We start from the raw sequence: 16,780 nt of genomic DNA, 5'->3' as shown, positions 1-16,780 counted from the left end.
ATTTTATATATTGAGATCAGTGGGTTAGTGCGGTCATTCCGTATCACGGAAAGCGTGACATATTTAGGCAGCGAAACCATCGGGACATGAAATTAACATAAATATCAATTTGCCACCAGCGGAGGTTGTTTTCATTGTGTATTTTACTTCACACTATTTATAGTACTCTACAAGGAAATCTGCCAAAATATCGAGCTGAAAAAGCTGAAACGACCACAAGTTCTCATCAAAATGTTCTTTGCTTTGGTAGTTGCTGTGTCGCTGTTTCTCTCTGCAGTTGTGTTCGTAGTGTTTTCGTTCATTGCTAAATGTAACGCTTTAGCAGAATTGAAGAAACTTCCTGGTCCAAAGGCGAGTGCTTTGTTCGGAAACGCTTTACAGATGCAAGGCGAAGTTCACGGTAAGTTTAAAATTGATTTTCTCTGTATGGTTAGAATCCCGTGGTGGGGTTGCGCCGAACGTAAAGTGTTGTGATAAAACATTATGTACAGTTAAAGCTAATTGCGATTGCGGAGCGAATCAGATCGAATTTATCCGTACTTGCGATACATTGAATTTAAAATCCTTAGCTAATATTTCAAGGTTGCAATAAAGAAATAGACTGGATTTCCCGATTTTCCCCGAGTTAAAGCACTTCCATCGAAGCACAAATTGTCTTCGGTCGGTTCGGCAACTGATATTTGTAAACAATGTGCGTGTTTTTGTACATGTCAGTATGACGAATCGCTCTTCTCATTAGCTTTTCTCACGCAATGGCAATAGCGGCTTACAATTTAGCCATCAATTCAGGAAATGTCGTATGTAAAGGCAAATAGAAAAGTAATTTTTCCAGAAAATCCGTGTAGAGAGAGTGGACTACACCTTGAGATTGCCGTACAAACCTGTTTGCGTTTAATACGCCTTAAATTGTGTGATGTTGCTTTACAATTGCATTATTCCAGTTTTCGTTATGCCTATTTGCGTTATGCCAGCCAGCTTGTGTCATGACAATATACAGGATCGGCTTGTTGCCATTTAGCTTTGGATTGATGCATTCGTGATTACAATGAATGAATGAATGAATGAATGAATGAATGAATGAATGAATGAATGAATGAATGAATGAATGAATGACTAAGTGTCTTTATTTCAGTCGATAAAATACATATCAATTGTTACAATGCTAAAAATATTAAAAAAAAGAGCTAAATACAGGAATTATTTCGGTTACTGAGCATTGAATTTTGTCATAGATATACCCCATAAGTACCCACCGGAAATCACCAATCCGGATCTCGGCCAAAGAGCTCCTGAAAGCCAATCAAACTGTGAATTTTACTGTTGTATTGGTTATATGCCCGAGGGGGGGGGGGGGGGTACTCCCTATAATGGCCTATACGGGGAGGCTCCGCCCGAAAGGGGTACCTTTTTCAGGCTTCAGGTATATAAAAGGGTAGGGATTTCACGAGTTTAAATATATGAAAGGGTATGGAAATATGTCATTTGGCTATTTAAAAGGGCCTTTAATTAAAATATTTCGAACAGACGCAATTTATGGCTGTATTATTTTAATTTATTAAGCGCTACATAAAAATGACAAGAAAACGTCCTATTTTAAGTTCACGCCATGCCTCTTAGGGGTACCCTTTTTCAGTTAAAGGTATACGAAAGGGGTACAATTTCTGTCAAAAATGGTATATAACAGGGTAAGGGGTTAGAACTTGGAGCGGAGCCTCCCCATATAAAACTTTTTTGAGTACCCCCCCCCCCCGGGATTATATGTGCCAATGTAACTAGCATTACTATTGGTTCAAACAGATGTCTTTAAGCGAGTCAACGGATGGATGGAAGATCTATATCAAAAAGGAATTATTTGCATTTGGATTGGTCCAGTTTCCCCTTTGGTGATGATTTTCAAGGCAGAGTTGGCAGAGGTGAGTGGTGTCTTATTATTTTCTCAACGTGGCGTTATTCGTTATCACAGCCATAGAGCCTTTCGTCGAGGTTGCGAAAACAGATCCAGCAGGACGAAAAAATAAGTAAAGCTGATACTTCGTAGAACAGTTTAGGGACCCCAGTCAGCTACGCCTTTGTTTATTGTTGACATACGGGATTATTGGTATTATATTTTTCATAAAGTGTTTCTTCAATTGCCGAAGGTTGGAGCGGTTTTCACTTGAGTGTCGAAAGCAATTCGCGTTTGCTTTGGTTTTGTATTACTACGCTTAGTTATTGGTTTAAAAATCTCGCGCCACTTTCCCAGCCAATCTGAAGTAAAACCAAAAAAAAAAAAAAAAAAAAAAAAACGAAACAAATCGTGACTCGCTCGCGCACGTTTTCCCGCGTTTCGTGCCTGCAACATGTATTTGCTTTGAGTTTTCATTGGCTCACTGGATTGTCTGTGTCCTTTGTGATTGGCCAGAGTAATTACTTTTCTTTTGGTTTTACGACACTCAATTGAAAGCTGCTCTATGAGAACATAACCTGTGGTGATGCAATAACAATTCGTCGAACCATACAATTCACCACGTAGATAGATCACAAGCCGAAAGTCAAAATGCAATGCTACTGTTTCGACTATGGTTGGGTCTCGTCAGCACGGTGTAGCAGCTAAAGAGTATCCAGCACAACCCAGGGAAGGCCAGAGGTCTACAAAAATGATAGCCCATTGTAGTGACCTGAGATAAGCCCTTGCTTTTACCCCACCCCTCGAAAGTCACTCTAATACGGTTGCCTGTTCGTCGTACAACCTCAATTCTTAGTGGTAGGAGAAGTAAATTTCTAGCTGGCTGCCTGACTTGCTGACTGTCTGTCGCCTGACATGACTAAATGAAATGACTGACTGACTAATATATCAACCGCTTTTTAATTGACGAGCAAAAGCGTCACTTATTAATTGACGAGCAAAAGCGTCACTTATACCACCTTATATAAGCGTGATGCACTATGGGATTTTTTTATTCAGGTTCTGCTGAACAGCAGAAAACATATGACCAAGTCTTCAGATTACGAATTGCTTCACCCATGGCTTGGAACAGGTAACACACTATCCTTCAGATATACTTAAACCATGCCAATAATTTCAAACAAAATTTCCCTTTATACTAGGAACGGACGCATGCACCTGTTTTATGAATTGTACGTTATTAGAAAACGGTTTCAAACTAAACGTTTGGAGAAAAGATTTTCCTGGAAGTAGAGTTGTCTTTTCCCGCAAGCCGTCTGTTTATATCACAAAAGTTGTTACCGCCAAAGCAAAATGCCACCTAGGATAACGAATCCCCACCCAGGGTAATAATGACAACTCCTCCCTTCCCCTGCCAAAAGCTTAAGGCCACTTTTCGTATAAACTGCTCGCAGCTAATTATAAAGACATGTTTATATGAAAAGCTCCCTTTCTCTATGGGTAGCTAGGTATGGGAGGTTACACTCCTACAGTGGTCATTTTTTTTTTTGTAATGACCTGTACAACATGATGTCTTGATTGTTTTGTTTGCGGCTTTAAAATTTACTAATATTGCACTTTATTCATCTGTCTTTTCTCCTTTGTTTTGTTTCGTTTTTTGTTTCTTTTTTTCTTACCTTCTCTCTTTCCTTTTTTTTTTCGTGTTATTAAACACTTATCACACTATTGTGGCTTGTTTCAAATCACTGGCATTTTTACGAAGGCTTACTTACAAGGTAAGTGACATGATGTCGTGGATGTGAAAGAAGAGGGTAGTCCAGCCGGCCAAACAGGCACTATCAGAAAGGTAGACAAGTAGACAGGTAGGAAGACAGACATAGAGACAGACAGACAGACAGACAGACAGACAGACAGACAGACAATGAATGAATGAATTACTTTTATTTTAATACGGTAGTTTCATAGTCAAACACAGGCTGGCTAATAGATTTGTAAATGGTATTTAAAAACACCTCATGGTACGTAATCATGTGCATGCTTGTTTAAGACCACTGATAGATCGATTTACTTTTGAGCAAAGTTTATCAACATGCTCGCAAACAGACTGACAGATAGAAAGACAGAAAGACAGACAGACAGACAGACAGACAGAAAGACACAGACAGACAGACAGACAGACAGACAGACAGACAGACAGACAGATAGATAGAAAGACAGAAAGACAGATAGAAAGACAGAAAGACAGACAGACAGAAAGATGAACGGACTTGCGGACGGACGGGCGGAAGGACAAACGGACTTGTAGACAGGAAAGAAAATACACGTTTCCATATTTCATATTATCTTGAAATTCTGTGATTAGCTGACAGTTTTTTCGTGTAAAAGAAATATTATCTTATCTCAATAGGCGGACAGACAGACAGACTGACAGACAGACAGACAGACAGACAGACAGACAGACAGACAGACAGACAGGTAAGCAGACAGGGGGACAGAATAAGAGAGAATCCCTTCCAAACATCTCATAGCAAAAAAAAAATCATTTCCTTTTAGCAATGGGGACAAGTGGAGGACGAGAAGGAGGTTAATAACACCAACATTTCACTTCAGGATACTAAACGACTTTATTCAAGTAATCGAGGAGCAAGCCGCGATTTTAGTGACACAATTAAAGGTAAAGTTAAGTATTCAACTTGGACTGATGGTCAGCCCACCGGATGCAGATCAAAATTAAGATCCTGGTTTGAGCGGTTGCTGGTTCATTGTGTTGTGTTCTTGGGCAAGATACTTCACTCAGGCTTCTGAGTGAATTCTCGTGGGAGTACAAATGGTTACCAGCGAACTACAGGGAACTGATTGGGAAAACTCAGTTACAAGATTACGACAGATTAGCATACGGGAGTAGTCACAACTTTCCCGGTCTCCCTTTCCTTAGAAAATCAGAATAAGTTTCAGATATTGCATTGTACTCATGTTGAGACACGTTGGCAGGCTAGTTTAGTGAAGGCTTTACCTTGCATACGGAAAGCGAGCTTGGAATGCAATGGAAGTGGATGTGCTGAGTTATATGAATTTGACGTTTTCTTTTACTAGGAGAAGGCAAACGGGGGTGTCTTTAACATCATGCCTTACATAGCGCGATGTACCTTGGATGTAATATGTGGTAAGTTAAGTATTGTTAAACAAGAATCAAGATAGATTGAATAGACATACGATCAACGTCTCCAAAGCCCGCATATTGTTACATTTTTTTATTAAAATGTTGTAACGTAAGAATAAACCTGAAAATGCAAGTCATACAAAAGATTCCAAAAAATTATATTTGAAAAAGATACAAAAAATAATGACTATTCAAAGTGGCTATGAGCCACTAAACTCGGAAAATTTATTATGAAACAAGAATCGAAAACAACAAACTGACAAATAGAGATTTGCTAAAACAAATGATGTTAAACTTTCCACTATTCAGTTTACTTCACTAGCTTAGTTTCATTGTCATCTAGCTGCTCATCGAGAGCAGGCCGAAAGGGCAAGCGATAGAGTTCCCATCAGTTGCAAATTGTTTTCTTTCTTTTTATATTTCCTTTTTGTTTTTTGAAGGTTAGGCAAAATAATAATATCATTAGAAAAATTAAGGTTTGGTCTATTTCAAGAAAACTGACATTAGTACAATATTTCGGCTGGTAGTTAAGCATGCATGTACCGTATTTATTCGGCTATATAAAGCCGAGACCCTAAACTTTTAGTTTTTGGAACCAGTTAGACTCTGACAAAAAATAAACCCAAATCACTCGGCTATAAGCCGACCCAATTTTTCCTTCAAACTTTAAAACAATCCACGTGCAGCGAGCCAGTCAACATATTCGTTAAATCACAACTATGTAATTGAAAAACAACAAAACACTGATAAAGAATGAAATTATTAATAGAACCGTACACAAGCGTGACAAAACATTCACCTGAGTTCAGAATCCTATCTCAAACAATCACGCATTCTTCTGAAGAATTAAGCGGTTATCGATCATCATGCCAAAAGCTACTGGTTTTCAAACAACTAAACCTTCAAATTGAAAGTTGTTGCCGAGGTAGAGACAGTTCAGAACAACTGCAAAATCGCCAGAGAATACGGGATGATTGCTGATGATTCAGTAAATCTTCAAATCGTCGCAATTCGCCAAGTTGCTAGCGAAAAGATCAAGCAGATCAAGCGGGTGAACTTTAAATGTCATCAAAACGAAACATGTGCTGTTACCAGTATTTTGTCTAGTACTCTGAATCCAATCAAACTTTACTGGAGTGGTTTCTTTTAGCAGAGAAGTCGTGGTATTATAAGTTTTCGGTTTCGAACAAGAATATTACATCAAGCTGATTTCTGTCAGATCGTGTTACAATGTTTACCAAGCGCGTGGGAACAGCAGCTTTTGATTGGTCAGTTTCTGGTGTCGCCACAACAAACCAAAAAGAGCGATTCCTGACCCTTCTTCTCTTGAAAAGTCACGTTAGCAGTGATTCTGCAATTTAACTAAACTTTAAGGAAAGGAACGGAAGGAAAGGAACAGTCTCAAGAACAGTCTCAGGCAGAAATAATTATTGTAGAAGAGATTGCAAGGAAATTGTTTAAGACATGCGGGATTTCGAATGCCCTCGTCTGTTCAAAAGACGATCACACGGTACGCCGACAAAATAAATAATGTTCCAGAGCGAGCCGATTGACGACGAGTTCCAGCCTAAATATCAAAGAAAAGGCGAATAAAAACTTCATTCCTAACGTTGCTTCATTAAACCAAATGGTTTCTAAAGAGCCGCCACTAAAATGAAAGGTAATGACCAAGAATAAATTACAAACGCTTGCTAATAATTTTCGTTTGTTGATGATCGCTCGGCCTCGGCTTATAGATGAATATTTCATTCAAATTTAACTCTTTTCTAGTACCATCGAATTTTTTTCGGAAATACTCGGCGATAAATTGAAACCCCAATTTTGTTGAGTTTTAATCAGTTCTCAGTAAGATTTGGTGAAAATATATAGCCTTTGTGTACTTCATATATGCGCATGCGTTCAGCACAAAATTCCGTGTGCTTGAGTCTACGCCTGAAAGAATGCATACCACAAGGAGAACTTTGGGGTTTCAGAAACAAATATATAGCATTTGTGTACTTCATATAAAGTAACACAGATATGGCTCGCATTTTACCCAGCCCCCTACTCGCTTCACAAAGTTAATTGATTAATTCAATTTGATATTAATTAATTAATTCAATTAAATTGTGGACAGGAATCGAGTGAAGGATGGAAGGAGTGAAATCGGCCCCATAACTAAACTCGGAATTTTCCGAGTTAAAAACTACTATTGTGGTGCGCCGTCAGCGGGCAATAAAAAATCAGTAGTCTATCGACGACTTGTAGTCAAAAGGGTAATTTTCCCGCCATAGCGAATTTAGACAGGTAACCAACAAAGCGTCACCTTCTTATTTTTCTTCTAGAAAGCTTATCCGACTTTAAGTCCGATTTGGGTTCACCGTTTTCATGTTTCAGTGATGTTAGCGACCTTATTTATAGTGAATATCGTAAACGAAGAATTTGTTTTCCAAAGCTCTTTTCTTTTTTTTTCTTTGCGCGGGTGGGTGGGAATTGGGTAGTAGGCCTCTCTAATGAATGTCTCGCTTCCCATTCGAGAGAAAAATAGAAAAAAAAAAAAAAAAACGAGCAGGAGCAATGCCCTTAGCCACCAAAACGATATAGCAGCTGCTACACTTAGGACCAGCTGAATAACAAACTTATGAAAGCTGCTACCCTTCTGGTTCGGGCCATGAGATTAGCCTGCGTGACACGTGGCATGACACGTGGCAACCTTTGCCAAGCGCACAAAGTATAAGAAGGCATAAGTAGTCTGAGTTGATATTCCCTCTTAACGAGAAAAACGTAAAAAAGCTAATGCCGCACTTCAATTTCCAGAATTTAAGGTAATAGTCTTGTTATATAAATTTAGTATATTTTTTTTAAACAGTTACCTCCATGGGCTCATCCCCAAATGCACAAGAAAAAAGTAGCTCACCATATGTAAAGGCGGTAGTCAGGTATGCATTTAGAAACTAAACTGTCATGCTGAAAAAATGGAGATTTCTGGCCTGTCTGAGTTATTTTATGAAACTGTTACTAATGACATCTACACCAAGTTGGAGAAAGGCAATGTCAGGATGAAGTGAGTTGCCCACTCGATTCGGTGTCCAACGGCCTAACCATTTGGTTATCGCGCGCGTTCTGCTAGTTCAGCGCTGAACTATCATTCTCCAGAGGAGGAGGGGGGGGGGGGGAGTTATTGGTACTCCTAGTTGTTTCATGCCACTGAAAACAAAGGAAAGCACTAGCCTGACGTGCCACTATGCTCGAACACAGTAACTTAAAAGTATCTTAAAATTATAATTTGAACTCGACTTTATATTATTTACGCTACTTTTGTTCTTTGTTTGGTTTGACAGGATGAGTGAGCTACTTGAAATACGTTACAGATCTCCTTGGCTGTGGTCGGATACTCTTTTCAGTTTGACGTCTCCTGGAAGAGAGATGAACAAATGCTTGGAGATCGTTCATGGCTTCACGAACAAGGTAAATGCTATTACTGCAAACTGGGTAAAATTTGAAAAATCAAGTAGTTTAAGTCCACATTTCCTGCATTCTAAGAGGCATTTTAACCCTCACACTTCCCGATTAGGCGGATCTTTGTTGCCCGTGGGTGGGTACGGACGCACCCATCGCACCCCCCTGCCCACGGCCCTTATTCTGTAATGAAGCCTTGCAAAAAGGACGAGAACCTCCTTATTGCCAGTTTAAATAACTCAATTTGGGCCCTCTGCACGATCCGGTTACATGGTACATGCTACGACGCAAGTTACGCTGTGGAACATTCAGAACAAAGCGACTCGCACCAGTCCAGCTTCACCTTCCTTTGTTTTGAATGTCCCACTGCGTAGCTTGCGTTTCAGCATGGCTGATTTTTTATCCTTGTTATCGGATCGTGCAAGGCGCCCATCGCCTCATCGCCTCATCGCCTCTGTATCAGAGAAAGTTTTCGTGTGAAGCCATTCATATGAAAATGAGTTTAATGCAAATCCAACTCATTTTCGTATGGACACTTTTTTCACGGGGGCTGTTTCTGAAACAGGGACAAACAGTGACTCGGAAATAGCCTATAAAAAGGTGTATAATTTGCATGACTGAGAAAGACCATGCGAGCACAACTCACCTTCATATGAAATGGTTTTGCGCTAGCTAGGAATCGTTTTGTAACGGATATAAAGGACTCGAAAGTGACTTATCACGACATCACGAACAAGAAAATGCTTATAGTAAACGTGTTTACATAAATAAAAATAACGCGAATTTTTATCGCAGTGGATGTCTCAAAATCAGATCGTACAACTAAAATCCGTAATTAAAATCCATAACTTACGTACCGATGCAGTTCCTTGGCCCTGCTGAGAAAGGAAGAAAGGCGTATGAATGGCGACCTTGACTGTTCTCTGGAAGAAACCGATCAGGGTTGAACTCAAGAGGTGCTGGCCAAACTTCTGGGTTTCTGTGAAGCTGGAAATTTGAAATGCCAACTGTAGTTCCTTTTGGGGTCATGTAACCACCTAATAAGTAAATGACAAAAAGATTCAACATATAGATTCCATTTATTTTTGCCGTGCATCTGTTCAATTACAGATCACAGATGACGTCAAAATGAGGTAAAGTAAGAACATCTCTTCCGTTCTTAACGCAGTTTGAAGTATTCTGGCATCTAGGTTTGTTTTGGCCACATAACATTGTTTCCAAATAATGACCCAAATAATGAACGATGTCGAAACGTTGTATTTTATTATCGCTTAGTTTTGTTCTAAAATGAATACAAAAACACGCTATCTTACCCAAACAGCCTGTAGTCCTCAGTACAGCAAGACAGACAGACAGACAGACAGACAGACAGACAGACAGACAGACAGACAGACAGACAGGCAGACAGGCAGACAGACAGACAGACAGACAGACAGACAACAGAATAGCTTATCAACCAAAGAAAAACAAACCAAAAAGAGTTGCATCATGTAAAATAAATAGGAAACAGTAGGTGAAAAGGATAGTTAGAGTTGTTTGCGGTTATCCGCTATTCATGACTTTTCCTACGTTACTTACACCTTCTACCTCTTGTTAGTAGAAATTCCGCGAATCTGATTGGTTGTCCCACTGTTTTGTATTCGCTGATAGAAAACGATCGCGCGCTCGTTGCTCATTTAAAGGCCCACCTTCGCCCAAGAGTCGTTGCGGTCGTTTGTTTTTGTTTTGAATTGCTCTTTTGTTCATATGCGTGATCTGATTGGCTGAACGCACTCAAGCGTCTCACGCGGGTTTTCTCTGCGACTAGCTTGACTCGCGCTCGAAGGAACCAATGTTTATATGATGGAGCCAGAAGAAAATTTCGTCGCAGAAGATTTCCAAGAAGTATCTTTCCAGAGAAATTTTTATTATTCTACCGTTGGAGAAGAGTCAATCGAGGAAGAGATCGATATTACGGCCGAGGCCGAGGTAAGCCGTGTGCGTACACATCATAGTGGAACAGCTAATGGTCCTGGAATCAACAAAAAAGTAAATACATAAATAATCATCCTACACTGAGTACATGTATGAAGCATAACAACAAGAATAAGAAGGCAAAGTTGTACCCAATAAAACGAAGAAAGGAAGAAAAGCCACGAGAAACCTGCACTGTACAGCATACAAATTACATAATAATAAACTAACACATTCTTGGTTTGTACGACACATTTCAACAAGCTTGTTTAGAAGTAGCTTTATCAGAATAAAAACTTATCAGTACCATTATCTTCAACAGACAGAGACAAATCCCCTTCTGCACTCCCTCGGTAGCCGGCCGTCTAAAACAGACACGAAGAAAATAGACTTCGATTGCTGTCACATATCCTAAGAATAATTATAGAAAGCGAAAATATAAAAACATTTTGATCTAGCCAGTAAAACTAACCTTCGGTGCAGCAGGAATTCCACGAACACGCTGTCTGTGCTTTTTTCAAATTCCAGATCTTGCTTTCTTGCTCTCCATAGGTCAAATACCGAATCTCTGAGACGAACCATCTTCAAACAGCCAGGCAACTTTGGTCTTCCAACAGGACGGTGTGTAAGGCTCGCCATCTTCCCGACTCTCGTCGACTTCAAGCGGCAAAATTAACACCTATTCACACGATATATACATAATAATACAGGAAAAGTCTAAAAATGTAAACAGGGAACGTATCTAAAAGTGAATTGAAATATATCTAGAGGATTGCTTCGGAAAAAGTCGATAATGCCTTCGGTATATTTCTTGCTGCAAGAAATCCAGGAGAAGCGATCGCTGCGCGCAATGCATTTTGGGTGAAGGTGGGCCTTTAAAGATTAAGATTACTTTTTCTTCATTTTTGGCTTATAAGAACGTAAATTTAAATTGTAGGTTTTTGGACTGCAGTCCTTTAAGAGTTTCTACTAAAACAATTGGACTACTCGCCCTCGTTTTCTATGAGCGATAGTCAACTCGGCTGCGCCTCGTTGACTATATATTCGCTCATAGAAAACTCGGGCTCGTAGTCTAATTGTTAATTATCAACTCGCCGTCCCTGCTCATTAATTTGTTATTGTTTATTAAACTTTAATAATAATGATGTGAAGTATTTGAAATGTTGTATAAGTCAATTGCGGATATAAAGGCAATTGAGGGAAGACCTTCGCAGTGATTTTTCGTGCGTGCAAGAGTGTAGAAAATGTATCAAGCACTTCTGTGCTGACTGGGGGCAATGCGAATACACTGAGGGCGTATTTATTTGCAACATGAGCGTTTAACCGTCGCATTTCCTCGTTAGACTTGTTTTGCTCGAAAACAATAAAAAATTCCAACGAGCAAATGCGGCAGCTATAGGAGCATGTTGTAAATAAATGCGACAGCTATGCGAGCATGTTGTAAATAAATGCGACAGCTATACGAGCATGTTGCAAATAAATGCGCCCTTAATAAACAAATATTGCAAATCGAACATAAATTAAACTTGTAAAAAAAAACCGGTATGAGGCTGACCAGTTGGCTGTTCACAACACCTGAAGGAGTTGAATTCGGGACTACCAAACACAAATCTATCTAGTGACAGGGGGGAGGATTTGTACCCAGGGTTCCCAGATTACATCTACGTCTAGGGCCCTAACAACTAGGCCACGCTATCTCGACTATTAGGTTAACTCCCATTAACTCCCATGCTAGGTGATCGATGACCGAATTGATGAAAGAGAAGCTACCAAAACATCTAAAGAGGAGCAGAAAAACGAAGAAGACGAATGTGAATTTAGAAGAAAGAAGCGCCTGGCCTTTCTTGATCTGCTGCTAGAAGCTTATAATAACGGAGAAATCTCACGTGAAGGAGTCAGAGAAGAAGTAGATACATTTGCATTCGAGGTGAGCAGGGAATCTTTAATTTTTCCTTCTAGCAGGCTTAGGAAGATTAAAAATAGTATATGTACCTGTTCATCTACTTCTTATTCGAAGTCAATTTGAATAGAAGTGTTTAAGACAAACACGCGCCCTCCCTTCCTGCGAGGAAGCCTGCTTAAAGTCTCCGCATCTACCTGGCGAACTAACGAGCCTGGTTTAGGCTTGTCCTAAGCCAGAGCGGCTACCCATACCTTATATACATGTTATGAACAACAATATTCAGGGCAGACTATCATACTATACACAGGTGTTTTAGTATCGTTCCAGTGTTCTGACCTTCTAGCGTCTTGTGGCTTTAACTATTGTGTGCTCATTTTTTTCCGGTTCCCTGACCACTGCCAGCCCCAAAAACTACTACACCTGGTCTTTATTTTGCCTATGAGGACAAGTAGTATGTATATAACTTCGACGTTTCTCGATCCTATTTAATAAAGTGATCCATGTATTCACCTCATGCACATTTTGTTCCAGTTGACAAACAGCAACTCTCGACTCTCTGACTAACGATGACAGGTCCTGAGAGGGCTGTAACTAGGTTTGCTAATTGGACATCAAGATTTAAAAAAAAAATGTTCTTCTTCTGATGTGACAGCATAGAACTAGGAGACGAATTTCATCACAACAATCGTAAAATATCAGATGCCTTGAGTGTCATTCAAACCCACTCCAACCGGATAACGTGAAAGGTGTTCTAGTAACTGAGCTATCGCGGCAATTATAGTGGATTGAGTACTTCTCCCACTACCATCACCCCCCCCCCCCCAAAAAAAAAAATATATATATTTGTTGTTGTTGTTTTGTTTTTATAATGTCATTTTTAGGGCCACGACACCACAGCCGCTGGCATCACTTGGACTCTCTACCTCCTTGGCCGACATCCTAACATACAACAGAGAGTTTACGAGGAAGTGCAAACTTTCTTTGGTAGCGTACATATTCTGTGTGTGTTATAGTAATTTTTTTTAGCTTCTTTTTATCCCTGTGTTGATGAGAAAAGAAATTAACTGACACTTAACTGACACATAATAAAATAACTTCAGTTTATTAACTTTACTATCAACACGAAACTCAGCATTGTGTTGTACGAATGTTCTTACCTTACAGATATATAGCTATACCAGGGCTGCGCTGTAGCCGCTTCGAGGCAAACCAATTGCAAGGCACTTGCCTCAGTCATTTTTTCCGTTTTTGTTGTTGTTGTTGTTTGGAAGGGGGGAAGTAAATACATAGGAAGAGAATTTAACTATGGAAATTGCCCCAGACATATTTCTTGTTCTGACAACGGCAGTGTAAACAGAGGAAGGAAAATAATATCTGTACCTTGGGTAAATAAATAGACGGGATGGACAGGTGATTTCTGACATGTCCAAGTAAATGTTCTTGATCATTACGGCTATTAAGTACACTTTTTTATTGCACTTTTCTTTAGATGGGTGTCCAGAAACATTGACTGTGGAAGACTTGAAAGAATTCCGCTACCTGGAATGTGTCCTAAAGGTAAAAAAGAATATAGACAGTAAGAGACAGTAACATGATAGTATAAAGTCAAAAGGGTCAAGGATAAAGGAAACACTTTAACATCAGTTCCAAGTTCTTAATTATATTTAACTCAGAAAATAAACTATCGCGATCACTTTTAGGAGGCTCAAAGAATTTTTCCGCCTGTGCCGTTTTACTCAAGAACGACAACAGAGGACTGCCTATTGGGTAGGTTAGGTCTGGATTGTGTGTTTCATTTATTTTTGTTTTGTATTCTCTAATAAAATATTACGTTTCGAGTTCGTTCAGGATGTCATTATCAAGTAAAATGCGTATAACACTTTGTGCTTTTCAAATTTATCTAAGTTTATGTCAATAAAGTGATAAATGTGAAAGTGAAAATAAAATGTGACTATTTGGAAACAATGCTATGTGGCCAAAACAAGCCTAGATGCCAGAAGACTTCAAACTGCGGCAAGAACGGAAGGAGTGTTCTTACCTAATACAGTTTTGACGTAATGTGTGATCTGTAATTGAACAGATGCACGGCAAAAATAAATGGAATCTCTATGTTGAACCTTTTTGTCATTTACTTATTAGGTGGTTACATTACCCCAAAAGGAACTACAGTTGGCATTTCTAGTTTCCAGCTTCACAGAAACCCAGAAGTGTGGCCAGCTCCTCTTGAGTTCAACCCTGATCGGTTTCTTCCAGAGAACAGTCAAGGTCGCCATACATATGCCTTTCTTCCTTTCTCAGCTGGGCCAAGGAACTGCATCGGTACGTAAGTTATGGATTTTTATTACGGATTTTAGTTGTACGATCTGATTTTGAGACATCCACTGCGGTACATGTTAATTATTAACGCGAATTTCAAAAATTCGCGTTATTTTTATTTACGTAAAAACGTTTACTATAAGCATCTAACCAGAACTTTTCTTAAATTCGCGGGCGTAAATTCTGTTCGCGTTGTTAAACTGCTTCTTTATATTCCTATAATAAGGTATGCAATGTCGAGTGGATTTAGATTTTCTCGGAGTTACCGAAAATATTCGATATTTTCCTTTCAGGTCAGCGGTTGGCTCTTCTAGAGGAGAAGCTTGTTGTGGCGTACGTGTTACGTCATTTTTGTATCAACTCGACCCAGACCTACGGAGATCTCTGCCTGTGCTCGCAAATGATTCTCAGACCCAAGGAAGGGATTTTTGTCACTTTAACGAAAAGAAAATAGTACAAAGAAAATCAAAAAGTCAAAGCCTGATACCTGACATAATTTCTCTTCTTAACGATTTTCTTTTTTCCATGGCGGACTAAAATTCTGAATAACGCACAACCTAAATCAAAATATATCGACAAGTTAGTTGCTTGTTCCCCCACACTTAAAAACTATAACCCGGCATAACGTCATAAAGTATGCTTTTTTGTACTCTGACTAAAAATACTCGGGTTCGCTAGGTCCGTGCCAGAAAGACCTTATGTCATACTTTCCCTATGCGGTGTGCCCTGCCTTCCAGCTTGGTTGACTGTTTATCTTGTATTTTAGCCTTGCTCCTTCAGTATTCCATATTTATTTTATTAAATAATTTGTGCCATATCATGTGTCGATCTGGCGCAGGTTTACAAAATTATAAGCAGGTAGATTGTTCATTTAATGCATGGATTTAGAGATGGATGATAAATTTGAACGTAGACTATATATATATGTAAAAAGCTCACCTTTACAGGAGGGTCTTAATGTGGTGAAGGCTTTATTTTCACGGTTATAACGGTTAGTTTATTTCCATTACGATTAACAGAAGTTAAAAATTAATTTCCATTGTTTATAAAATTAAGTATAAAAATAAGCGAAAAAAAGCCACGACGTTTCGAACTCATCTTGAGTTCATTATCAAGTAGATAAAATAAAATAACGGTCGAGTTTAAGTTTAAATGCAAATAGAGGTGATAGAGTATATTAGAATATTCCGCGGTCATTAGCGTTTACAGTGTTAGTGCGTGCGGTATTTAATTAGGTAAATACTTTCGCACGTATTGAGTCCGCCTGCGTGTTTAGTGCTGGTTTTCTCTCGCGAATTAAAAGCATTTCGTTCACTAAACAATCCAGTTTCCCTTGGCATTTCTTTAAAACGGAAAACATATTTCCTATGTCAGGACTCTCGACACCGTGGATTTCTTTTAAGTGCTTGCCAATTACTGAGGTTTTGTGTTCCTCTATGCGCTGATGTAGATGTCGCGTGGTGTAACCCACATAATCAGCATCACACTGATCACATTTAAACGAATAAACAACGCATTGATTGTTCACCAAAGCAGGCTTCTCCTCTTGTAAAACTTGAAAAACCGATATCGCACTCATCGCTTCGCGATTCGTGCGATATCGGTTTTTCGCGTGAAATTTAACGTGGAATTCCCTCGTCAGGTAGTGGATTTTCCTATAGAATTTACGGTTAACATATTTTACGGCTAACGGATAAAATTTTCCAATTTTTACGCCTACCGGCTACATTTTTGGCCGTTTTACAGCTAACGGTTAATCACATTGAGACCCTCATACAGAGACTGAAACAACATACAGTAGATCAGTTTTAATATTCTATCCAAATAGCCATAAATATGTATTTTTCGGGTATTTTATTTCAGTTTTGTTTCCTCGCTAGGTTGATTGAATAAAAACAGAACAAAGTATTATCCAGGCCCGGTCAGGGTATCTAGGGTGGTTTTTACTTAAGTATTCTCCTTTTTTGTGCCAAATTTTTCAGATATAGGGTGTTCTGTTTTGTAATAATTTTAGGAATTTTTTATCTACGTTTTTGCATTTTTATGGTATATTGGTGTCACAGGAGAAAGAAATGAGGTATATTGGTATCCCATCCCCCCCCCCCCTCCCCTCTCGACTAAGTCG

At 39.2% G+C, this 16,780-nt stretch overlaps 1 protein-coding gene across 3 annotated transcripts; it reads left to right on the top strand.

Moving 5' to 3' along the window:
* Nucleotides 1–109: 109 nt before the first annotated feature.
* On the top strand, nt 110–15,633 carry LOC144665250 (cytochrome P450 4V2-like). Of its 3 annotated transcripts, none has more exons than XM_078526458.1 (14): nt 110–400; nt 1,798–1,913; nt 2,945–3,017; nt 3,648–3,660; nt 4,496–4,559; nt 4,979–5,048; nt 7,894–7,963; nt 8,366–8,492; nt 12,172–12,363; nt 13,221–13,323; nt 13,829–13,896; nt 14,040–14,106; nt 14,479–14,658; nt 14,949–15,633. In XM_078526458.1, exons 1-14 carry the CDS (start codon nt 232–234, stop codon nt 15,107–15,109), a joined length of 1,473 nt encoding a protein of 490 aa, XP_078382584.1. In that variant the 5' UTR covers nt 110–231; the 3' UTR covers nt 15,110–15,633. The 3 variants fall into 3 exon arrangements, with proteins under 3 accessions (XP_078382584.1, XP_078382583.1, XP_078382585.1); XM_078526457.1 differs by having other exon boundaries at nt 4,439–4,559; XM_078526459.1 differs by lacking the exon at nt 3,648–3,660 and having other exon boundaries at nt 284–400; nt 4,439–4,559.
* Nucleotides 15,634–16,780: the final 1,147 nt, after the last annotated feature.

Source organism: Oculina patagonica, chromosome 9, assembly GCF_052425735.1.
Source record: "Oculina patagonica isolate OP01 chromosome 9, crgOcupat, whole genome shotgun sequence".
Classification (NCBI taxonomy): Eukaryota; Metazoa; Cnidaria; class Anthozoa; order Scleractinia; family Oculinidae; genus Oculina; species Oculina patagonica.
The sequence above is the reverse complement of the archived record's forward strand: the minus strand, read 5'-3'. Positions and strand labels throughout refer to the sequence as shown.

Bases quoted from the DNA above. Each gene is read 5' to 3' on its own strand.
- LOC144665250 (XM_078526457.1), top strand. From the start codon at position 232: ATGTTCTTTGCTTTGGTAGTTGCTGTGTCGCTGTTTCTCTCTGCAGTT. The intron at 1,914-2,944 runs GTGAGTGGTGTC...TTTTTTATTCAG, and splicing joins TCAAGGCAGAGTTGGCAGAG to GTTCTGCTGAACAGCAGAAA. The intron at 4,560-4,978 runs GTAAAGTTAAGT...TTCTTTTACTAG, and splicing joins TTTTAGTGACACAATTAAAG to GAGAAGGCAAACGGGGGTGT.